We start from the raw sequence: 25948 nt of genomic DNA on the forward strand, positions 1-25948 counted from the left end.
ATAAACAATAGTTGAATGCAGGTTGTGCTCATGACATAAGCCCATGGTTCCCACGTCTGGTCAATGTGTAAGAATCATTGAGAGGACCTGTGAAAGGGTTTGCTTGACCCCACCCCCAGTGTTCTGATTCAGTAGGTTGAATGGGGCCTAAGACCATGTATTCATGACAAGTTCCTATGTGATGCTGATGCTGCTGGTCTGGGGAACCAGTCTTTGGGAACCACTGGTGTAGGGAAAAGCTACTGTCTTCAAAGTCAAAGGCACCAGTGATCAAAATGCAGCTGTGCCATTAAATGACCTGAGGCGCAAATCACTTGGTTTCATCATCTGAAAAACAACAGTGATATTACTAACCGAACAAGTCATAAGAATTATACAAAAGAATGCCTATTCATTATTTGGCTTTTATAGGAAATCATAAAACGTGAATCATCTTTGGAGTTGCCTTCTACTTGTTTTGACCATACAGGTGGGTGGTGTAAGTTTTAAATGGGGAAAGTAGGAATAAGTATAGAATAGAGCAGTACAGAACATGTATAGAATGCCCTCATTATTTGATCTTCTCTGTAAGTTTGGGAGTTATAAGCATGTGACCTGTAATATAAAATATAAAACAAAGTATTACCATAGGGATTCTCAAATAGGAGCATGGGGATGTTTGCCCTTTTCTTCCTGCTTTAAGAAATACTGCTTGGCTTGGCCTCTAGGTAAAATGTTTCTTTTTCTTCCCTCCCCTTCATCTGCTGCTCGTGTCCCTCCATCTGCCATATCTCATTGTATCTCATAGGTAAAGAGCTCCAGTTCAGCTCCCTTCCTTTGTGTCTCTCTCTGCCCATCAATATTTGCTTTTCTTATGTGAAAACACAAAGGAGGACAGACAAAAGGCTCTTTTTGCTTTGGTCTGTATATCTGGTTCAGAAACCTCATGTTTTCTTCCCCTAAAAACATGGATCCTAACTTACTGTCCATGTTCCCGAGTTATTATGGTCCTATTTCCCTGGTCCTGTACACTGCTTTTTATATTCTTCTTAGTATGAACGTCCTACTATAGATTTTCATAGGCTAAAGTTATACCAGCCAGACCTGCCATTTTTCTGCTCAGTTACCAGCATATGCATTTTGCAGACGAGTGAAGCCAGCGGGGAGTCTGTACGGAATAATGGAAAGGACAGGGCTGTCCAAAACTCCGTGGGCTGGGGTGAGGAATTAGGTTTGCTTCTAATTGTAATGGTGATGTCATTAGACAGCTAGGTTGTCAATAGCTGTGGCTTTTGATGAGTCCATGTTTACTCCAAGTCTCAACCCTGTTTCTCAAGCAAGCCCATTGCCCCCAAATCTCCAGGGCTTACGTTAGATGTAACAGTCCAAAATTTCATACTCCCTGCCCATGAACATAAATCATATAATTTCCTCCTGATATGTCCACTGTTGGTTCTCTTTTGATTATTATTATGTTATTTGATTATTGTACAATTTAAAGGGTGCGTTTTCATTTATTCACCTATTCAGTAAGTGTGTATCGAGCAGCTATGATGTGTCGACACCGTGCTGGACACTTGGAAGGCAAAGTCCCTTCATTCAGCTGATGCCTGCCCCTGTTACTTCCCTGTCATCGAGAATATGTGGTTCATGCCCTGACATACCCTAAAGATTTATGTGGAGGCAGGGACAGTGTAGGAGGGAAACAGAAATTGTTCAGATACACACACACCTAAACATGAAACTCAGAGAAATGCAATCAAGAAGCCTGTGGTGTTCTGAGAGAATGTCATGGGAATTTGACCAGATCAGAGACCAGGGAAAACTTCCAGCCCTGAGAGCTAGTGGTGGAAATGAAGAGGACATATTTGAGCATGACTGAAGAAGGAAGAGAGAGAGGAGTTAATGATTGCTTGCATATAAAGGGTAAAAAAGGAAGGCATTAATGATAGTCCACTAGAATAATCCAATAGAGCTCAAACATTTATACATACGAATTGCCAAAGACAACATTTTTCAGTCTCTATCCTAAACTCTCCATCATACTTGTAAATAATTGCAAGGATTCACCTTTCAGCCTATTATAAATAGACATTTTTTTAAACAAAATTCTTTCAAACCCCTAAATGTATTCAATGGAATTGAAACACCCTAGCTACTTTAATACCCCCATTAGCCATTTAAAAATATAATTTATGTTTTTACTTAACAGCCACAAATTTTATATTATTATTTTCTCCTCCCCCAAATTGTATTCTACCTTATCTTTGCTAGATAATCCTTTTTGGATCACCCTATCATAGTTTTCTGCAATAGGAAATATATACGTACAACACATACAGACATATACGCACATAATTTTTTCGTGTCATAAAATCCTATGTTACTTTTTTTCAAAATTGAGTTTTTATTACAGTGATTACTTGTATATAATTGATCAACATAAATACATGGCAAACTCTGTAATTTCCAAACATAAAAATTGTTAAATATGAATGTTAAAATTGAGATTGGTCTTTTTCCTGAACCAGTTTATATATTCACAAATACTACCCACTGCTAGAATGAAAAAAGTTTCACCATCAATTCTATTTGATTTTTATGTTAAAGTACTGAGAAACTTTATACATAAAAATAAATAGATAGGAATGGGAGGTGTTTTGTTACAGCAGTGTGACCCAGTTCTTTTGTTTTTCCAAGTGTTATGCTGAAAATTACATAGTAATCTATCACCAAAATTTTTAAATTATTACCTGACAACTTGATTAGACCCTTCTTCAATTTTGATGGAAGCAAAGAATTTAAAAAATTGAAAACTCATTTTCTAGATATCAACACCAATATTTAGAATTTTTATTTGATATTGCAGTACAATGTACCCTCGGAAGATGCAAGATGAGTTCAAGAGAAATATACCTTTCTCCTGGAAAATGAAGGAAAGTGGGAGAAGGGTTTTTATGAAAAGAGAAGTATCCATATGAAAGTTTAGAATGTGGAACTTGATTGCTATAAACGTACCCATATCCTTAGGTATTCTTTAAGAAATCTTTGCTTACCCCCAGAGTTAGGAGCACCTATCTCTGGGGATAAGGAAAGTCATGACACTAGGAGGTGGGTAGAAATGGAAGGAATGAGTGATAGATTAGAATGTTTAGGGGGAGAATGTAACATAAGGAGAGCAAAGGTGAAGAATTGAGAAATCACAATTTTGAATAGCTGGGTATCATCCAGACATGAGTTGTAGCCCTTGAAGCTCAACATTTATGGTGTCTTCTGAAAGTTGTTTTATTCCCTCTACCAATGTTCATATTTTTAAATTTATTATTAATCCTTTTCACTATGAAGGCAAAGAATTTTATCTATTTGAAGTTAGAGATCTATCTATAGATACAAATATCTGAAAACAGTGGATAGGGTAAAAATATGCCTGGAATTTATTCTTATAAATATGTCCCCAGGAACCCGTACAATTCTTAAAACTTATCTCTCCTTAAAAAAATCCCACTATTTCTACACTATTTTACCTTGCGAAATAGGCAGTTTATATCTTAGTTTCAGAATAGTTTTTATGATTTTCTCATACGTATTTAAAAATTTAACTCAAAGAATTATTTTTCTACATTAAACCAAACCTGCTTTTACAAGTCAAGTTCTATATCCTCTTTAACTCTTAACTAACACCTGGCCTAGAAACCTTTCTTTTTTTATCAGAATATTAGAAATTATTTCATTTTTAATTTCTAAGAGTTTAGGGAGGATGCTGTAAAAGGTAGTCCTATTCTCAGTAGACTATGTTAAGTAGCTCAAGATTGATTGACCTGTGCTTTTAGTCATTTACGTTTTTGCTTGCATGTGAGATAGCACAGCATCATGTACTGTCATTGTTTGCCTTATTTTTTACTGTCCACAGTTGGGGCACTGGTTAATAGAGAACTTCATGCAAATGCTACCCTGAACATTCTTCGTAACAGACCCATTGAGCTGAGGGGAAAAATATAGTGAATTACCTACTTAAATGTTTGTAATGCTGATTTTAAAAAAAGTATTTTGGCTAGTTTTCCCCAATGCAAAATTTGAGCACACATATTTTTCACTTTTATCATATACTTCGAAAATAAAACAACAGGTAGTCACTTCCCTTCCATCATCTTTCTGCCCTAGGACTTGTATATTTCAGTAGTTAACGGCCAGTTACCTGGTTATGAATTGTTGCCTGTGTAACCCTAGCACAGAGATTTAAAAGTTGCTCATGAAAATATTTAAAGCAGAAAGTGGTATGAGAACCTCTGGAATAATTCACAATTACCATCAAAATCATCACTACCATTAACCTCTTATCAATTTATCCCTCTGTAGTTCTTCAAAGCTAATACATATTTAATATGCCACACCCCTCCTCCCTCACTGTGACCCATGCAGTATTACAGGGCTACGTTCCTCAGTCCACCTTTGGATAATGGAATATCTGGTTAATAGTTGACTTGGTTTTTAGCTTTCAGCTTCATTTCTAAAATAAAGTAGTATTGCACATTTTTTCCATAGTAATATATCTCCTTAATCCAATCAATATTATTTCAGACTTGTACACTATTTGATTCATGTGCTAAATATATCTTGAGCCTCTGCTGCATCTCAGGCATCGTACTAAAAGACACCAGAGATCCAGTGATGAACAAAAGGACAGTTTCTGCCTTCCTGGAGCTTACAGTCCAGTGGGATAGACTGAGACTAATCAGATGTCATACAAACACTTTAAGATTTTAACTGTATTGAGAAGCCAGAAGGGAGATTTCTAAGAAAAGGACAATTTGACCTATCAGTGAGTTGACATTCTTGCAGAGTGACAACTGACCTGAGGCCTACGGGACAAATACACATTCATCAGGCAGAGAGAGATGTTACCCAAAAGAAACAGGGTACAGGAATGGCCTTCTTCCTCAACATCATTTCTCAAGATTAAAGTCTTGGTACTTTCCAAAACCGTCACTGTTTGGGCAGCAACTGTACTAACCCAAGGACATCCTCTGCAAGTCTTGCAATTTTTTTTCCAGTTAATCATGTTTGTTTTGTTTTTATTTGCTGAGAAGAGCAACAATCCCAGTTAACTGATTATGCTTTAGGAAATTGTTCTTCTAAATTAGAGTATGTTACCAAACAAAAGTGTTTTGGAAAACCTATGTAGAAGAAAAATAATATATGAAGTGTAGTAAGTGTGCTTGCTATCTGAATTAATCCAATTGTGAATTCCTTTGTCAAACTAGAAATCTCGTTCATAATCAGTAATCCTATGTGATTTACCATTTGTGGAAGTAGAGGTCATCTATTAAGAGTCCTCAAGTAATGGCTACACCTGTGTACAGAAGAGGGCTTTATTATCTCTCTTCTCCCAAAGCTTCTCTAGAATCACACCGAGAGTTCCACTTTTCCTTGCCATTTGGAGAATTCAATACATGCTGGCTTAGTTCAGTCCATCATGAGATAAATATTTGACTAAATGACCTACTTGAGGGACTAACTAATCTGGATGTATTTTTTTAATTTACTTCTTGGTGTAGCAGGGAGTTTAATTGCCTCAAGAGCTAATATAACTTCAGTAAGTGCATATTTTTATTCATTTTCATATAGTCATATTTAGTTTCTAATCTAAATACACTAACAATTTTATATTCTAATTTAAAAGGCAGAAATAATCCTACACTTGTTTTCTTTTTCCTGACATTTTTTTTAAATTCTATTACAGCCATGCATAGAAGCAAATAGTCAATAGTATTTTTTTAAGTTATTTTAATTTTTACAGAAACATGCTTTTGAAGGTGACTTGATTTAATTTTTTAAATTGTTTTTCTTTTCAATATAATTGGTTTTTCCCCCATTTCTGCCAATAGTCATTTTCCTATCATGCTAGTATTGTTTGCCTGATATTATACCAACTTCAAGCATAATGTTATTGAACTTTTGTGCCATCTATCAAAAGATATGCTTATTGATTACTTATAGAATAGCTCTATTTTAACTGCCTGACTGTTTGTCACAGTACAAGTGCTAAGTGAATATGGATTTCCATGGGCAACACAGGGAGCAATGTTGATTCACTCACAGTAGTGATCACTAGTATTTACTAAGCCAGAGCTGGAGAACCAACAAAAATATTTGCAGTTTCCAAAACATTTTTACTTACTCACAGAGAGTGGATTATAGTAATAGATTCAGATTCAGGTTTATGACAACTGCTACCAACCACCATAAAGAAGAAATTTCCTCCACATTTTCCAAAAATAATATAAACACTGAGAAGATTCAGCAACATTAGCAACATTTCCTTTTTGTTTATTTCTCCCCCTTGTGATTAAGACTTAGGACTGATTCTATACATGTAATTCATTCTAGCTCAAAATGAAAATGAAAATAATTCATGTTAGGCTTTCTAATGATAGTGTTATAATATTTACTTAATATTGTGATAATGTTGATGGAAAATGCTCTACAAGCATCAAATACTGTTTTATGATATATATATTTTATATTTTGTGATATATATATGTATTCACATATATGTATATATATCTTAAAATATCTAAAAGTGAGAAAGAACTTGGATGACTTGTAACTTCTTGGCAATAACAAGAAAAATAAAAGTGCATGCACACTGTTGTGGGTTGAATAGTGGCCTCCAAAAGATATGTCTAAATCCTAAACACTATCTGTGAATATGACCTTATTTGGAAATAGGGTCTTTGCAATGAGCTCACATGGATTTAGGGTAAGCCCTAAATCCAGTGGTGATGGTACTCATAAGAGACAGAAAAGAAGGCACAGAGAGACACGGAGAGAAACTCATGTGAAGACAGAGGTAGAAATTGAAGTAATGGGTTTGCAAACCAAGGAATGCCAAGGATTGCTGGAGGCACGGGAGCTAAAAGAGAGGCATAGAACAGATTCTGCAGAGCCTCCAGAAGAAAGCAATCCCACTGACACCCCTGATTTTAGACTTCTAGCTATAGGAACTGTGAGAGAAGAGATTTCTGTTGTTTTAAGCCATCCAGTTTGTGGTACTTTGTTATGGCAGCTCTAGTAAACTAATACGCACACCTTTAGCCTCTGCTTCCTATTCAAAACTTCGTTTATGATCAACATTTTGCATTGTTTTTCTTTCTTTGATGGAATATCAAGGGACGCTACAGATAGCAAGTTCAACTTTTAACTTCCACTGACTTCTTCCTGCTCTTAAGATTTTCATCAAGAATGAGATACTGAGAAGACAGTTCTTAGTCGTCCCAAAATTCAGACAAAACTATCATCAGTGTTCATAAAATTATTTTTGTAAATGTGTAAAAAAATATATGGGGTGGTCAGTGCTATGAAAATAGAATAATTATGTAGAGATATCCCCTAAAATTCACAGCAAAGAACCCATGCTCATGTTTTAGGATCCCTTCTAAATATTTTGAAAGAGTCTCTTCTTTTTTTCTTTTTCATGATTTGAGATTCTTTTTATAATTAAAAAATCAAATAGAAAAAATTCACGTGACTTCTATTTTATTTTCATATATACATAAACACTGCTTATTTTATTCTGCAATATAGAGCACAGGTTATCTAATATATATTCTGCTTTCTGTTCTTGTCATACACATCGATGCTACAGCTAGTACCTGCCAGTTACATGTATATGTGCAAATATACATTTGTTATTTCAGAAAATCATAAAATTTGTGGTGACTTTTTAAGATATGTGTGTTTCTTAGATTTATCCTTTGCCAATGCAAAATATGCCTTTTGCCTTATTTTGTAACTTTGTCATCCACTCTTGCCATTCCCCTTTCCTCCAGAACACTGATTGTTGGGGTTTTTTCCCCAATAATTTTCTGTTACCTTTTTTAATAGGAATAAATTATTTTTAACTATTTTTAATTATCAAATTTTATTATATCTATCCTTATACCTTAAAGCGCACACACACATGTATGAAGTTTACCGTGGATTTCACTGCTTTTTCACAGGAGGGTCAAAATGAAACCATAGAACATCTAGGATTTGATATGAATAAGAATACTTCTCTATTTTAAAAAGTACAGTGTTTTTTTGTGTGTAATGAATCTGCCAGTTAAATCTCTGAAAACCCACAGAATTACATGTTGTAAAATTTACTTTGGCCAAAGTAAAATCTATTTTTAGTTGGGGCCCTTGCTATTGAGAAAGACACATTACTTATTGCCTACCCATGACAGCTTAGTAGTTATGCCTAAAAAAATTAACTAAATTGCCATAGTTGATTCTTCCCAGGCTGGAGAAACAGCCTTGTTAACCTCAGTGACCTTGACAGTGCATTAGGAAAGAAAGTAAACCACATTTGCACAGGCCCTCCCATTTATAAAAGTAGTATTTTGATGGTACAATAAATCTCTGTAATTTTCAACCTTTCTACAAAGAATACAAAAGACAATGAATGTTGCTATAAATTATGCCTGGGCAATAAGAATTATTTGTCAAGGTGGAGCCCAATATCATCCAGTGGGGTTTTTATAAACACTCAGTCCTGGGTCATGATTTGAATGAGCACAGAGCTTATGGATTGCTGATGTTTCTAATGTGTGGTTTCCATCATCATCTTGTGTCTTCATAGTTAACATACAGATTCCTAATTATTGTGATTCAGACATCACAATCATATGTATGTAAGTTTAGACTTCTTATCCCAGGTGGCACTTGGCTTTACAGTGCTATGGCCAGAGCCCAATGAAAGAAACTTAAATATCACAGATTAAGACAGAGCAGGTTCCTTGAGAAGCCATGGATAATGGGCACCTGGTAATCAGGAAACAATCTCATCTCTAACACAGGCATCTATAAATAGGGCAATTTATCATCTATTTCACAACATCTACTACAACTGTATACCTCTTAAGTTTTAAATGATGCTATGCTCTTAGAACTATTTATACTAGCAACCTGCTGCTCACTGTTTCAGAGTGAGTCATCAGAGATAGCTTAATTTTTCTACCTTTGTTATAAAGCAGTTTGATTTTTTTGAGCTCTCATGGATATAATTGATTCTGGATGTCATAATGGTTCTGAGTTGTGAAATGTTAAATAACAATGTCCTAGGCTTTTCAGTGGAGTGAGTGGTTAAAATCCGGGACAAAGAAACAGTTTAAACAAGTCCAGTCACGAATTCTCTAATTTTTGTTTGTTTGCTTGTTTTCTGTTACCTTTTTGTGGGTTTTTGTCATTGCCTGTCTTTGTCATCATCATGCTGAATGTTTTGGCCTCTGTGAATATTTCTCACTTGTGTTCTTTCTTTCTACCTTTTCTTTGATGTCTCCTTCTTTTTATCCTGTTCTTGGTAATGTTGTCTGGGCCACCTGGGTTCTTAAGTTTTTGTGCTTTAGCAATTATATTTTATAAAGTGATCTTATAACCTAAATATTTACCCTCATCATCCCTCTTCCTTCCTACCCAGTAGCAATAATAGCTATTTTATACATGGGACTTAAAAGTTTAAAATGTAATGTCATGTAAATTATTTCAGCTTAAGTAAAGTAAATGTCTCTTTTAAAGTACAATTATTTTAATTATAAAAGCCATTTAAAAAGAGTGCTGTTATCTTAAAATATAATCTTTTGATAAACTCTGTATAGTAACAGTTAAGTGAGCCCCCCTTCAACCATCCTTTTTCCTTTCATATGGAAAGAGCGGCATATGCCTCTTTGCAAATATGCAAGACTCAAACATAAAGAGGTATTGAACATTTCAGAACACAGTAATTTTATTTTTTAATTTTTTTTAAACATCTTTTTTTAAGATTTTTTTTTTTTTATTTGATAGAGAGAGGTACAGGGAGAGAGGAAACACACGCAGGGGGAGTGGAGAGGGAGAAGCAGGCTTCCCACTGAGCAGGGAGCCTGATGCGGGGCTCGATCCCAGGACCCTGGGATCATGACCTGAGCCGAGAGCAGACACTTAATGACTGAGCCACCCAGGCGCCCCAGAACACAGTAATTTTAAATATAGTTGGTCTGTTATCCTCTTGGTGGATCCACCTCTAAGTTTTGAGGTCCAAAGGGCCACAAAGACTGGCTTTGAACTGCCTTTTCCTTTGTTCCGAGGTTTTAGTGTCCCTTTTGTTATGCTTAAGTTTCGGTGGGAATGAGCGGGCATGGTGTGGACACAAGTGAGAGAAGTCTCTGGAAAAAGAGCAGCCCCAGCTGCTTCGCCACAGGTGCCCAGCCCAGAGCACTGCAGCCCAGTGTTCTTTCCAAAGGTCCCTGATGCACACTTCACCTGGGATTCTTTGCTAGGGGCCTTGTAGAGATACTATGAAATAGTACTGCTTCTGGGTGCCAGGGTTTTGATATGGATTCAGTGGTATGTTTGATTGACAAGTATACTGGTGAAGTTAGGTGGGATTATAAAACTATGTTTTATTATAATGCCTTAATGTATTGCCAGTCATGATTTTTATAATTACTCATTCACCTATAGTGAGGTTGTCTGAAAACTTTCTTTCTTTCTAGTCCTGTACTCTTTTGGGAAATATGGAGATATTTGTTGCCACTTCATACTACTAATAACAGTAATAAAAATAATGAGGAGGAATATCCTTACTACAAACTGAGACAGTTTTCTACATACCCTGTACTTGGCTATGCATGGCATTTAGATAATGCCCATACTGAGCTCCAGATATGTACCAAGCACTGTGCTCATTTAATCATTGTAATAACCTTGTAAGGAATGGTTTTCCCCATTTTCCAGATGAGGAAACTGCTGCTTAGGTGCAAAAGATCAGATGTTCTTTCTAAACAGCTTTAAGTTTTATTCAAGATAGCTTTCTTGGGAGCAGCCAAGGGACAAAGAATGATAGCAGTAGGGCATACTATGAAGAGGGTCAACCTTCGTAAATGCGGGTTATTTTTCAGTCTGATATTTTAAAGTCAACGATTGCCCTGAAAGAAGTAAGAGTACTAGTACTTATAAGGTCAAACAAGATTTAGAGTATTGATGAGGAAGCCTCAACCAAAGCTGTCTTTTAACTTTTAGATTAGACGAATGATCTTTCAAATGAATTAATTAACTGCAAATTAATTAAAATTAATTAAACGGTAGGCCACAGGCCAAATTAATGTGTAGTGCCACTGAAAGAAATAGGTGCTCTGAGAGAGGCTAGTGATTTGAGAAATTTTTTTCATTATCTTTGAAAATAATTAAATCCGCATTTCAATGTTAATACAACTGCTAATGAAAAGAATCTTGTACTAACAGAGCAGGAAGGGACTTGAGAACTCATGTACTTTAGCCCTGTCCAATTAGGATGAAAAATGAAACCCAAAGCAATGACCTTGACTCGCCCGGTCCTAGAGGCATTTATTGGCCAAATTAGGTCTACTGAGAACCTGCTTAAAAATAGACCCCTACCATGATTAAGCATCAAAATTTATATTTTAAAATAGTATGACTTTTTTTCCTTTGGCCTGTATAATTTCCCCTGGGAGATATTTTAACTGTATCATCAGAATTGTTTCTACATATTATTCAACAATGTTTTTCTATATTGGAATATGTTTTACTCTAATAGTAATAGAATTTTGTCTTTATAAATGTAATTATACATTTACTTATTTCCAAAGTAATTGTCAAATTTATTAAATGATTAAATTTGAAATATGTGAATTAAAAAAAGAAAGACTAGTTAACTGTAATCCCTCAACCCAGACGCAAATGTTAATATTCTCTTGTTTTTTCTTTTAGTCTTTCTTTCTAATATACACATTTTTTCACTTAATATAGTCGTATTATGTATGTTATGTTCATCCTTAATAATACAGTTCATCATATTAAATAATGTATTTTATCATATCATTAAATATTAATCTATGACATATTCTCTGTTGCTATTTATATCTTAAACAGGTCCCTTATTGTTATTTTAGATGTGTCCTGATTTTTTTAACTTAAAAAACACCTACAACAAAGAAAATTTTTATAGCAAAATCTTCAGAAATTTGTCTGTTAATTTATCAACCTACTTCACAAACTTCCATTTAATAACTAAAATACCAATTTACTAAGATTTAAAATACTAGTCCCATTTCACCATCATTATTTAACTCAGTAAAAAAAATTTTCTAGATTTTTCTAAATTTTTAAAATCCCTCTATTTTTCTACCTACTAAATTTTTTTAACTTCTACCCGAAAGCATTTCATTTTCATGCATTTGCTTTTGGCAAAGTAAAAAAAGGTTCAACATATCACCAAAATACAAAATAGATTATTTCAAGATGACAACTGTTACAATTTCGAAACTGTTTTGCTTTCAAAACTTTTACAATACAAATGAACTTTGTCATGAGCCTATTTAAAATGAGAATAGAATAAAAACTATAGTACAAGTTACACTAATTAGGTAATAATTTTCTGCATCAAATAATTTTCTAAAATAAATTTCTTTCCTTGAGAAGATAGACACTTCCTTTTGGCTAAGCATTCCTCCGTTCATCTCCTACGAAGGCGGATAGGAGAGACTAGCTTCCTGGTCCTGTATATGGATTACTACACAGAGAGAAAAATAAGCACAGCTTTCCTTCTCTAGGTAATAAAATTCCATTAAAAGATTTATTTCTGAGGCAGCAGTTTAAAAGAAATGACCATGGGATATTCACATTCTTATAAACAACTTCCATGTCCATGAGAAGGGGCCATGCCTCCCTGTAATCCTGATACCAAGAATCTCGCAAAACTCATTTGTACTGCTCATAACTATGGGTCCTTGGGTTCTGTGGGGTTTTCAGCCCATGCTTTCCAAACAAATGAGCTTTTTCATTTGTTCCTTAATGACTTTGGTTTGTACAAAGAGATCTTAAACTGTCCCCGGAGCAATCATTTTGCTAAAATGTTATTAGAACATCTTTACAAATTTAGCAACAAAAGGGGCTTCATTAACAATGGAAGTCATTGGGAACCAAGGCCCTTAGCAAATTCAGTGCTCACCAGTCTTGTTTTATTTTCAGCAATGAGGACAATAATGTTGTGAACTATCCACTGACTCCTTAGTTGGTGGGTGGGTAAGGAAGTTGAGGAGTGGATGCCGTGGGAAGAGATGCTCGAAAAATCAGAGCGGTATTCTCCGGTTAATCAGCTCTGTCCTTGCCCTTCGAAGGAGACCTGTGAACCGAAAGTAGCACATTCGCATGGCATCTGCTAATAGAGCTATTTCTTTCTTGAGAGTTTGGAGATTTGCAATTGAGACCGAGGGCGGTTTTTCAATGGCCCATCCACAGGCTTGAAGTTATATATGTAAACATATGTGTGTCTCATTTTTATAGTAATCAAATTTGATACATCTGCTATGCACAGAGGGACAGCTGCTGATAAGGCTGAAAAGTTGACCTGCAGCTTCTGGCAGAGCAAATCCAAATTATGGGGTCTCTCTCTTGGTTTGGGACTGCAGCTTGAGATCCAGAATCTGCCCCTATTCTGGGCAGCTTTGCTTTTAAAGGCCTCCTTTGCCCAGGATAACTTTTGCTAGATTCCTTCAGGGGGGTCTGTCATTTTATCCAGCATTTTATTACTGAGTGCCCTTTTAAGATTTTTTTCTCTGTGCTGTATGTATGACCAGATTGCCATAGAGCAGTTCCTTAAGTACACTGCTCACCTATGTCCTTATGCTCGCCCAGAGGCTGCATTTTAACAAGTATCGCTTCAGTGCTGGTGGGGACCATGGATACTTACTGTTGGAAATCCAGTCTTGCCCATATTGAATATTTCTCAAAGAGACTGATTTAACTGTGTATTAGAAAATTAACTTAAAAAAAAAGGTTAGCGGGACCCTGTGGCCAGTTCAGCACTGAGAGCATGGTAAGTTGGATGTGTCCATATTACTCTGATGACTACCACTAATTAGAAAACAATGTATCATACTTCTGTTGTCATAGCCATCTCTAAGCTGATAAAAATGGGAAAGACTTTTATGTACAGATCATCCTGGATCTCAGTTTACTGTATAGTGGTGATAGTGCAAAATATTCTCTCTGAGAACAGAGTTCCCTCTCCTGCAAAAAGAAGTTTATAATGCAGATATCATGATATTATATAGACTAAATAAAATGTGTAACCTGGAACATGGTATTGCACAGAATTGCTATTTCCTGCTTCTCGTGCTCCTCTAGCCAGCGCCCAGGGCTTTGGATGGGCCAGTCCATTTATTCATTCGTATGTGCATCTTACACAGTTCTGCATCAGCCAGCAACATCTACTGAATAACAAAATATGGGCTATTGCTAGTGACTCTGATATATGGCAGTCAAGTTATTTCTAAGGAATATAGTTAATACCTTTTTTTTTGCATTTTCTATATTTCTGTATGCTTTTTCTACTTGAAACCATTGATATTGGAGATGGATTTCATAGGCAGTAAAAAACCTAATTCAATGGGCTCTCTCCCTATATTCTCTTTAGTATATTAATAGCTTAATGACTTTCTATTAGGTGTAACATTAAGAAAATATATATTGAGAAAAAAGAAAATATACATTGATTTATGAGCTGATGATTTCAGTAGACATTTTATTGTTTTTTCTTGCAAATGTTTCTGTTGATCTCTTGGCCAAAGTCATAACAATTATACAGTGTTTTGCTCTGTAGCCTATAATATTTGGTAGAAAAGACTCATCCTTTTTTCTAGTTGTTGATTTAGAGAAAGACGAGGTTTCTTAAATTTTTATTATAGTTAATAAGGATGGAAGCATATTTGTAATCCTGTATCCTATCTACCATGATTGAACGTGGTAGCAATGTTTTCTGAAGTTCTTGGCTGGTTTCTTCTGATGTCTGTGTTCCTTTAAAAACAAAACAAACAGAGTGCTTGCCTTCTAATACCACAAAGAAAAAAGGCTTCAGTTAGCAAGGTTAAAGTAACTTTTTTCCAAACACTCCAAATTACTTCTAGGAAGAGACAGAATAATATAGTTTTAGGCATTTCTGGGAACAATTAATTTTGTATGATACTTCTAGCAAATATAAGCATTGTGGTATCCTGAAACACAATCCTCAATATTCTGAGTGTAGCCCTACTTAGCTGCTTAACAGAATGAGATGAAGCTTATCTTACTGGTGGTCATTCAGACACTTCCTCCTGTTTTCTAAATACCCCTTCAACCATAGCAGTGTTTTAACCATCAATCAAGGTCCTAAATCTTTAGAAGAGATTATTTTATCTTGCTACCCAGAGAAAACACCTCTTAATCAGCCAAATTCAAATTATAAGTGAGAAATTTAAATAGTAGATCACTGAATATAACACAAAGCAGACATGTATTCTTTGACTTTTTGTAAGTATTCTAGTGTTCTTTCGGAGAATTTGGTTTTTAAAATGTGGGATATATTCTGAGACTTGAGAGAACAATATTTAGTAAAAAATTGCTATGGTAAAGTAAACATGAGCATTTACAACTTATAAATAGTCAAGAGTAATTAAATCCACTCACAGTTTCCCACCGTAATATTTATTTTGGAGTCCAAGTCAAATTTGGTCTATTTTTATAGTCACTTTTATAAATGTAGGGAAAAAGAAATTTCTACTTTCTCAAAATTTATTACTTTATGTTTTATCTGTTTATTATCTCTATCGGTAATCTTCTAGGTTCCAAAATGTGAAGACCTATTTGAGAAAACTAATTTTAGGGAGACTTGTCTATGATTTTAGGAGAAAATGTTTGTTTTATTCAAATTAGTCTCTTCAGCCTGTGCTTTCTTGTCATTCTTGGGTCTCCCAATTATGAGAGAAAATGTTTGGTTGGTAAGTGTATTAATGTTGATGGAAATATAAAGCATCCTGTTTGCATTGTTTTTTTAAGCCTTTGTGTTCTGATTTTTTTTAAAGATTTTATTTATTTATTTGACAGAGAGAGAGGGAGAGAGAGAGAGATCACAAGCAGGGGGAGCAGCAGGGGGAGCGGCAGAGGCAGAGGGAGAAGCAGGCTCCCAGCTGAGCAGGGAGCCCGATGTAGGGCTAGATCCCAGGACCCTGAAGGCAGAGGCTTAACTGACTGAGCCACCCAGACGTCCCGTGATTTTTTAAATATAGTTTCAAGAGTAGAAATAAAACTTGCATTCAAAATACATTATTTTACATCATTCAATTGCCAATATTTTTGAATATTGTTACTATATAGTATTATTCTCTTTCAGGTAAAATCTAATCAACAAAATCATCTTTTTTAAAAACTGACTGTAGGGGCTCCTGGGTGGTTCAGTTGGTTAAGTGACTGCCTTCGGCTCAGGTCATGATCCTGGAGTCCTGGGATGGAGTCCCACATCAGGCTCCTTGCTCAGCGGGGAGCCTGCTTCTCCCTCTGACCCTCTCCCCTCTCATGCTGTTTCTCTCTCTCTCTCTCTCTCTCAAATAAATAAAATCTTTAAAAAAATAAAAAAAAACAAACTGACTGTAGTAAATCAGCATCTGTCTTTAGTTTCAATGCTGTGAAGCTTTTAATTAACAGAAAACCAACATGGGTTGCTTCTTTAGAATACCACTGAATGTTAGAGACATCGTCTACTGTACAGGAGTTTCACTACTAGATGAGGATGTCTGGGAATTCATATGGATGAAATTCCACTCCACCACAGCAGTTTCTGAGAAGAAAATATTATTGGAAGCCTTAACTTGCAGTGATGACAGGAACTTATTAAATAGGTGGGTCAATTAATTTTCTAAATTTATTTGTGTAATGAGAGTACTCTCTGTTAATCAAACTACACTGAACTTGATTTTATTTCCTCAAATATATACTAGTTACTCTAAGATGTATCTTCTATAGCTAAGGAAAACTGCCATGTTGACATGACTAAAGGTAATTGAATTGAAAGAGGTACCTTTGTTTCTCACTAAATTGTAGGACAATATTTCATTGAAAAAGGAAGTGTTTACTATAAAGATTTTTTTAAAGTGAGTTGATAGCATCAGAACAAAATTGTGATTTCTTCACCCGCAAGATTTTTTTCAAAACTTAATTAATGAGCTAATTAAAATGTTATGAATTTGCTCTTCCCCCTTTTATAAATAGAAAATTGTTCTGTTGCTAAGTTGTATTAGTAGTTTACACAGGACTGTTCTTTTAAAGAATATGGCAAATTAATGCATGTAATTTTTATAATTTTATAAAAATGTTTAAGTTATTGGGCTAAAAGTTTTTCTACAATTCTGTCCTTAAAGGCTTCTGAATCTATCACTGAATTCTGAGGTGGTGTTAGATCAAGATGCAATTGATGTGATAATCCATGTCGCTCGAAATCCACATGGCCGAGACCTTGCCTGGAAGTTTTTCAGAGATAAATGGAAGATATTAAATACCAGGTAGAAATAAGAGTTCAGTCATTCAAACTTGAATGAGTAAATTAAAGATGACATAGGAGAGATAAAGGCCCAACTTTTTGTGTTAAAACCAAGGTCCAGATAATAGAATTAGATTTTAAAATAGTCAGCCAAGTTGGGTGTTGCTACTTCTGTGAAACTCAGAATTATTTTAATGATTCTATGACATTATTCGTGTAATAAAGATTAAAAACTGTGATTATATATGGAAATGTGGGAGTAAAAAGTTTTAGCAGTACAACTTTTGTGGAAAATCTATTAAGCTGTCTAAGGTTGAAGAAATATCTTAAAACTATATTCTAAATGTGTTGTAGAAAAAATGATTTATAAATCAGATATAATTATTATATTATATAACAAGAAAATTTGACCTCGGCAGAATTGTTTTAAATTTTCTCTAAATATAAATATAAAACACCTGAAATAAAACCAAGATATAGAGAAGGAACATTTGAATCATTGTATAACTCTAGTTGCAATAGAATGCATTCCTGAGACATCTTGTTTCATGGTGAGAATTCTTCAGCCTCAATTTAAGAAAATGTTTCATTATGTATTTAAATATATTATAATGAATGTTGATTTATTACTCTGATAATCTCTATGGCATTTTAAAATTAAATTTATTATAGAGCCTGTAGATGCTCCGTGTTCTCAAACTTAAATGTCCCCAAACAGTGAACAGACCTCTTGTTCTGTCTCTTAAAACCTGGTGTGTAAACTTTATGTTTTTAAGGTGTAGCTTTCTCAGTCGCCCTTGAATAATGGGTTCAATTTGAATGGATGTGTCCTGTTAAAGCACAATTCTATCTACAGGCATTTCATTGTCAGAAAGCACTGATATTCCTAGAAGACATATTGGCTTTTTTGTATTTGCAGCTCAGAAATTGGAATGATTGGAAGATTAGAACTTGCTTTGCTCTCATGTACCCCTAATATAGTGAATAGTCAGATACCAGGTGAAATTAATATATATGAACATTTCACTTTAAAAAAGTGTCAAATATCTGCCAATGCACAGTCTCCTTAGGAAGTGGTTTTGTCTATCAGAGTTCAGCATAGTGCAGGTATAGTTTAGTTCCAACCAAAAAATGTTTGGTTCCTGGTATGCTTATTTTGTCTTATTGAGACTCCATGGTCTCCATCCGAAAGGTAGAAAGGTTGAGATTTCAGTATATCTACAGATATGGAAGTGTTTATCTTGACAAATAGGACTGTCTTCTTCATCTGCTCCTACTCCTCTGTCACTCCTTGAACACTGGAGTTCATGGAGGTGCTATCCAAGGTACTCCTTATTTCCTGCCTGCAGATTCTCCCTGTTTTTAGTTGCCAACTACTCCAATCACTCAATTGTTTCAGTTGCCCCCAAATCTAGATCTCTTACTCAAACATTTTGTCTAAGCTTCACCCTATGATGGACAGTTGCCTGTTTGGACCCTCCTACTGAGGTGTACCTGCAAAGCTAAATCTATCATCATCCTCTTGTCTTCCTTTCCCCAGTAAATAATATGGCCATCCACCAATTGCTCAAGCCAGAGACTTGGAAAACCACATGTACCCCCTTGCCATATATAACAATTAGGCTTGAAATATTGGCAATTTAACAAGTCCTAAAAGAAAGGGGCCACAATACTGTAAGGGCAGCATTAGAAAACCTCTTATAATGGGGGCTGAGCCTTTGCTTCCAAAACCTCAGAATCTTTTTTAGTGTACTTTTCTTAATTCTAAGGTTATGGTAGCCTGTGACAGGTATCCTTAGCACTACAGAGATAAGTCAGTAAAATGAGAAACCTCTCCAACTCACCGATACAAATTGTTCCTTACTGTGGGTCATGAGTCAAGAATTTATGTCTGTGGTACAAGGATTATGCAATCCAAGTGAACAACTCAATATTTTAATTTAATGCCTACATGAAAACATACTAATATTTGGGGAGCATTTCTAAAGAAATTTGGCTCAGTTTCTAAGCATGAAAAAGAATGCCAATGTCAGTTATGAGTCACCAGACCAAAGGATCTGTCTGACATACTGATAATGCCCAAGTTTGTATTACACTTCTGTTTCCTTTGTTGGGATTTTTTTTCCTCATAGTGAACTAAGTTGTTTAAAGTAGAAAGTTTTAAAATATTTCTCCCTCAGTCCTTGGATTGAAAATATAATAGTAATTCCTAAATCTAACTTTAGAGGTTCCTTTTTTTTTTTTTCAATTTACTGCACCTTAGACCTCTCTCAAGCATTTTGAGCTAAATCAGGGGGCATCTGATGGTATTCTGCAGTCACAGCTCTTTGCACCTCCCTGGCTCCCTGGAGAAATGGCCTTGAAATGTTCAGAGATCTTAATGGCAACAAGATAACATTGGTCAAATGGAGCCCTTGAAAACGATTCTAAAAAAATCTATAGAGTAGTATTTCTTAAATTACTTCCTATATTAACATCAAGACTTTTTTTTTATCTTTTCAGGTATGGAGAGGCATTATTTATGAATTCCAAACTCATTAGTGGAGTTACAGAATTTCTTAATACTGAAGGTGAACTCAAAGAGGTAAATATTTTAATATATGAGTTCTAATGTTTTTCTTTTATAAATATATGAAATTATACATTCACTTTAACCATTTTTTTCCAACAGATTCATATCCATTTCTTAAAAAAAAACACACGTTCATGCTAAAGACTTGACTTAATTCGTTATTTGCAAAATTATTTCTGTTATATTTAACATTAAATGCCCTTGGGGCTCCTGGGTGGCTCAGTAGGTTGAGCATCTGACTCTTGGTTTTGGCTCAGGTCATGATCTGAGTCTTGAGATCCCCTCTTAGTGCTCTGTGCACTCAGTGCAGAGTCTACTTGTCCCTCTCCCTCGCCCTCTGACCATGTGAGTGCTCTCTCTCTCAAATAAGTAAATAAAATCTAAAAAACAAACAAGCATAAAATGCCTTTGAGAGATGTTTGAATATAATGATTCTCAAATCCACTCCAGATCTCTTTGATCCAATCAGCTACTCCTCGGCTGATGATGTGAACCCAGCTTAGGATCCTAGAAATGACAGACCCATCCTGTCACAATGACTCAGTATTTGGGTACAAAAGATCAGGGCTGGTGTTAAGATATAGAACTTAAGTCTCCTTGCTTCATGATCAGGCCAATACAGGGAGTGGGTCACTAGGTGTGATGATAATGCTTCATGCTATCTAGTCTGTTCAACGGAATGAATTCATATGTATGAAAGAGAATGTATCTGGCAATATATAATGAGATTAATAGTTTTTTCTCTGGTTTATTTCTCTGGAAATAATTTTTTTTTGACCATTAACTCACATTTGTAAAAGAGATGGGCGTGAAATGTGGAGGGGTAAGTATGTAGGAGGGAGGAAAAAATATAGATGCTTTTAGGTGATTCAGATGAGCTGGGCTTCAACCATCTATCACTTTTTTGTCTGCTGCTCGACTCCATTATAAATATATTTTATATATTTGGTCTTGAGAATCATGGCTTCCTCCGCTCTCGCCGACGGAACGCCTGAGGCTGTGACCCAGAGCTAATCATATTGAGCAGCATTTCCCCGGAAGCATCAACCCTGGCACCATCCTTAACATCTAATACTGCCCAATGTTGTATGATCATCTCTCATGCACTAACTTGGGTTCTTACACAGAATGAGCTAAGCTAAGTCTCTGATTGAAATGATTTGAAATTCAATTTTTATCCCTGCTGTGTATTCCCAACCCGAAAGGATTTGGTTCTGAAAGCCCCAGCCCATGCTTTACTAAATTTTTTTTAATAAAGGAAGCTAAATGAGAAGGACTTCTTTCATATCCATATGAAACAGAATGAAAGAACAATTAAATGAATGATTGCTTCCAATTTTCTCTGTATTTAAATGAAGTACTTTTAATTTCTTGATTTTACATTCAGGAATCAGTGAGTAAAAGACTCATTTAGTCACAACCTGTGAAGCCACTGAAGTGAACACAGAAGTGAAAAATCGCTTCCACCCTTCCCTTCCCCACCTCCCTTGTAGCTCCCTTCCTTCTCCTGTCTTCTCCCTGCCTTTGCCCCCTTTCCTGCTGCCTCTCTCCTGTACCCACTCCCTTTTCCTCTTCCTCAAACTCTTGTCTATCTTTCACACTTTCCTTGCTTCAGGTATACCCAGGCCCTGGGAAAACATCTTTTAAAGGGATATTTATTTGATTTTATCCTATGCTGCCATTTTGTCTTACTTACTTCACACATATTTTTAATATTTTTCCACTTGATTTAATTGTCATTTGAAATGTTCTTGTAATGAAAAGTGCAGTTTCAAACCTGAAACTGAGCTGGGCTTTTATTCCATTACCTGCGGAGCGGCTAACTTCACAATACCATCTCTCTGTGGCATGTGTGAGGAATACAAAGCAAACTCCCATCCCACTCCACAACAGCGGTCCCCAATCGTTAAAACAATGATGCGATAATGAAAGTATGGAAAAGCCTCAGAGGGCAGTTGTCAAACTAGAAAGTCAGTACAAGTGGCCGTGTCATGAAGGGATCCGCCGCCATTAATATAAAGGGGGTGAGGAAATTCCAGATTCATCCTTCTATAACCATGAGCCTCACAAGCAGAAAACCCAATGCGCTCCCTTTGGATGGAGGCATATTCTTATTTTCAAGAGTATATATAGATCAAAAGGGAATTAACATCTTTGTGAATTCTGAAAACTCAGTTGAGATGTTAATGATCCCCATCAGCCCATTGTTGCAGGGTCCCTTCCCTGAAACTGCATTCTAGTACCTGAAACTGGTAATTTCCTTCTAATTACATGGCTCTAGCCATTTGAACACTATTTCTCTATGAAACAGTGTGTTATTTCCTTAATTTTAAACTAATGGAAGTACAACCTGAGGGAGCTGCAGAGGCCCTTTGCCAGTTTTTCATACTAATGTCTGTTAAGCAATTCTCTCCAGCCCTTGTTTTTTTTTTTTTTTTTCTTCTTGAGCCTAATCTACAACCCTGTTGTGGAGGAACATAGATCCTGTGCATCACAGACATCCCATTTACAGTTTTAATGTTGAAAATATAAACCTCATAATAGGGCAATTGCTAATTCAATTCATTTATATGGTTACTGAGTGTATATTAGGTTTTGCCATTTACTCTACAAATAATTTATTCTGTGATATTTAGGATCTAGGGTACCCTAAAATCAGAGTTTTCTTTTTAAACCTGAAAATGTCTTCTAATGGAGAAATTAACAAACATGTCTAGAAATTTTATGCTAAGAACAGGAAGCACAAACAACTCTGACATCTTACTAAATGCTATTTTATAAAAATGTCTAAACTTGCAACATTTTCAAATAAAAGCATAAGATGGCATAAATATTTAGGAAACACAGTAATAAAAGCTAATAACAGCAGAAAATCTACCAAAGAGCTGCAGAAATAAGCAAACTGGAATGCCAATTCCCTTCCATCTACCCAGGGCCTCTGAAGTCAGGCAAGGGGTCAGGAAGGTGCTATGATCACACCCCCCAGGACCTGTTAGATAGCTGCTCTAACCGCATGTTTGACAGAAGAGCTACAGAGGAATCTGGGCATAAAATCAATATGTGCCAACTATGGAAAGTGGGCCATATACGTTCTGACGAATAAGTTACTCCCAAGATCCATACAAGTCACCTCAGGCTCTCTGAGCTCATGAGGCAAGTATTTAGTGCACTTAAATAGTGATTTAAGAAATGAATCCCTGGGGACCCACCACTTACATTTGTTGTTGATGGTTCTCTCGCAGGATAATCTGACCTACTGTCTTTGTGTCAATAACACATTCATATTCAAACCCATAGTTTGCCTTTGAGGAGGACTTAAGCATTTTGCTTCATGTGTTCAGGCTGGCTTGCTGTCTCTCTCCTCAAGGGGCCAAGAGCATGCTGCAGAGTCAAAGTTGCCAAAGGGTCATTTATCACTATCTGGCATGTTTAGTACTGCCGAGGAAAGTATGTAATAATGCAGAATATATTTTAAGAGGAGTAAATATGATTTTTTTCCTGATTGACATATATTATGTAAAGAATTCCACTGTAATGTACAAATGTATATACACACGTATGCTGTAAGATACCATACTTTTGTATTAAAACAATTCAAGACATAGATCATAATGTATTACTTGTTGCTTTAGGAATATAGAATGAATGAGTCCAAACGTATAAATATATATGAATTATTGGATTAATCAGTTAAAGTTTAAAAATATGATTCAGTGTTTCCACTAGACTTCCTTTTAATATCTTTGTGCCTGTAATGGACATATGTGTGTGGCACAGTGCCTGGAATATTGAAGACATTCAATAAGCTCCCATGTCTTCCCTTCTCCCTCTTAGTTTGTATAAATCTGGTAAAATGTCAAATCACTTTTCAGGATAGCATCAATAAATCTTTGTTATATATTGGATATTTTACATGTTTTATCAAAGCATAGTGATTTTGAAGTCTTATAAAGGATATAGCTCTGAGATATAATTATCCATTGATAATGCTGCAGGGGGCATGGGACTTTATAGAAAAGGAGAGGAAAAACTTTGAGAAAACCCATGAGTATCATGTAATCAAAGTAACACTGTCATAAACAAACCAAGCTACCAATGAACCAATGTCTAGATTAACTCAGAAAGGTATTAAAGAGTCCAATTTAAATGCCCCTCCCCTCATACTCCCTGCTCCTGAGTCAATCTGGATGCACTACATTTCCCTCCTGGCATATCCTCCATGTGGCACCCACCATGTGATGAATCACACCCACACTAATTACACCACTAATGTTTCTGTGTTGCAAGTTGATTTTTCACATTTGCCTATTAGCATTGCGATTGTTGGTTGGTTGCCAGTTTCTTAAGACATAACAGTCAGAAAGAAAAACTGCTAAATTTAATCTTGAAACAAAATCCCTGAGCATTCCCAGAATATGCAAACTCTCTAGAGAAAATCTTATATCCAGAAAAATAATAGCAAAGCATTTTAAAATTGTAAATTATTTTAATTAAGTGCTCAAAGTATCTAGCTAAATGAATCCACGCTTAGCTTTCCTTCATTCTTTCTAAGTTGAGTCACTTGGGCAGTTGAAATGTCATTAATCATCCAGTTTTCATAGCATCATTACTTTCTTTCCACCACCCAATAACTGGTAATCCCTTCCTACCAAAGATAGTGTCAAGCCCTTATGCTACTTATTTGGAGAAGAGGAAGAAGAGTTGGATCTCTACCAACAAAGAGGGAACTTTAATCCTTATCTTCAGTTTTTAAGGCTATCTGTACATTGGATATGCTTTGTAATTAGAACTAGCCTTGGCCACAGTCCCCTCAACCTATTATGAAAAGATAAATATGTCTATTTTAATATTTACTTATGAAACAAAAAGCTGAATTTGGAGCTCTTGAAACTGTAATGTCTACTCTTTTTTTCCTTCCAGTTCCAAAAGAAACTACCTTGCACCTAATGGATGCAATTTGTGGTATTGTATTTCGTTAGTGAGCTTGCTTCCCATATTAAATATGCCTTCTGCAGTGACTGTGGCACTTTGTTTCACATACTGTCTAGCTTATACATGCTTGACAGGAGTGTGAGACATGCATATTTACCCTTCAAAAATGTTTCTTTCCAGCTGAAGAACTTCATGAAGAACTACAATGGAGTAGCTGCTGCCTCTTTCTTGAGAGCTGTGGAAACTGTCGAAGCCAACGTGCGCTGGAAAATGCTTTATCAAGATGAGCTTTTCCAATGGTTAGGAAAAGCTCTGAGACACTAAAATCTCTCTTATAAACAATTCAACTCCAAATTTTGGGAGAAGACCTGTTTTCTATGGAATGAGGAAAATGTGCTATGTGGAAAATGGCCAGATTTTCAGCGTTAACGTGTGGGAGGAAATTTTTTTTTTTTTTTAATTTTTGGTTTTGGGAGATTTTTTGTTTGTTTCATTCATTCTGTTTTGTTTCTCTACTGGGTGTTCTTCTCTAAAGAAACTCTTGCAAGTGAAACTAGCCATGATGGCTTCAGCTGTACATTCCTTGCTGTACAGGACCAAATATGATAGTGATGCATGTTGATGTTGCAGTCAGTTTGGAAAAACATATTCAGAATATTTTGTGCATGATTGTATGGTCCTGCCTGTGTTCAGCATGCTTATTTAAACTGTCTGACGTCATATGTGAATGTATGTTACATCCAGGATGGGCATTATACATAAGCACAAAGATTATCTATGACAATCAGTGTTGCAATGAAAGAAAAACTATAAAGGAATTCTATTTTTAGTCCTGGGCAATGTGGGAGGTGAAATAGTCCTTTAAGTGATCATTATCACTTCTTTCAGCATTTGGATTGTCTTGCAATGATGACTGTGTTGCTAACTCATTTTCTTCGAGTTACAGCTGTGTGTATGTTTAAAAAGTCATATAGACAGTGTATGCATATGTATATGTACAGAGGGAAGCCCTATATGTATATAGTACGTTGTACACTGCACTTCTGCAAAGAATTGCTTCTGATCAAAGAAACTTTATCTCTTTTTATAAACTTATGCAAACTTTGAAAAGGCTGAAAAGAATTTATCTCAACACT

General features: G+C 35.6%; 1 protein-coding gene across 1 annotated transcript in view; it reads left to right on the forward strand.

Annotated features, from left to right (window-relative positions):
* The window catches only part of TRHDE (thyrotropin releasing hormone degrading enzyme), a 362338-nt gene extending 337202 nt beyond the window's left edge, over positions 1–25136 (forward strand). Inside the window, exons 16-19 of the mRNA XM_028091339.2 lie at positions 16503–16670; positions 17190–17330; positions 19811–19892; positions 24993–25136. Coding sequence (XP_027947140.1) covers positions 16503–16670; positions 17190–17330; positions 19811–19892; positions 24993–25136 — 535 coding nt within the window. The remainder of the gene's footprint in view (positions 1–16502; positions 16671–17189; positions 17331–19810; positions 19893–24992) is intronic.
* Positions 25137–25948: the final 812 nt, after the last annotated feature.

Source organism: Eumetopias jubatus, unplaced genomic scaffold, assembly GCF_037043125.1.
Source record: "Eumetopias jubatus isolate StellerSeaLion01/CBP00866 unplaced genomic scaffold, mEumJub1_p1.0 scaffold_8, whole genome shotgun sequence".
NCBI lineage: Eukaryota > Metazoa > Chordata > Mammalia > Carnivora > Otariidae > Eumetopias > Eumetopias jubatus.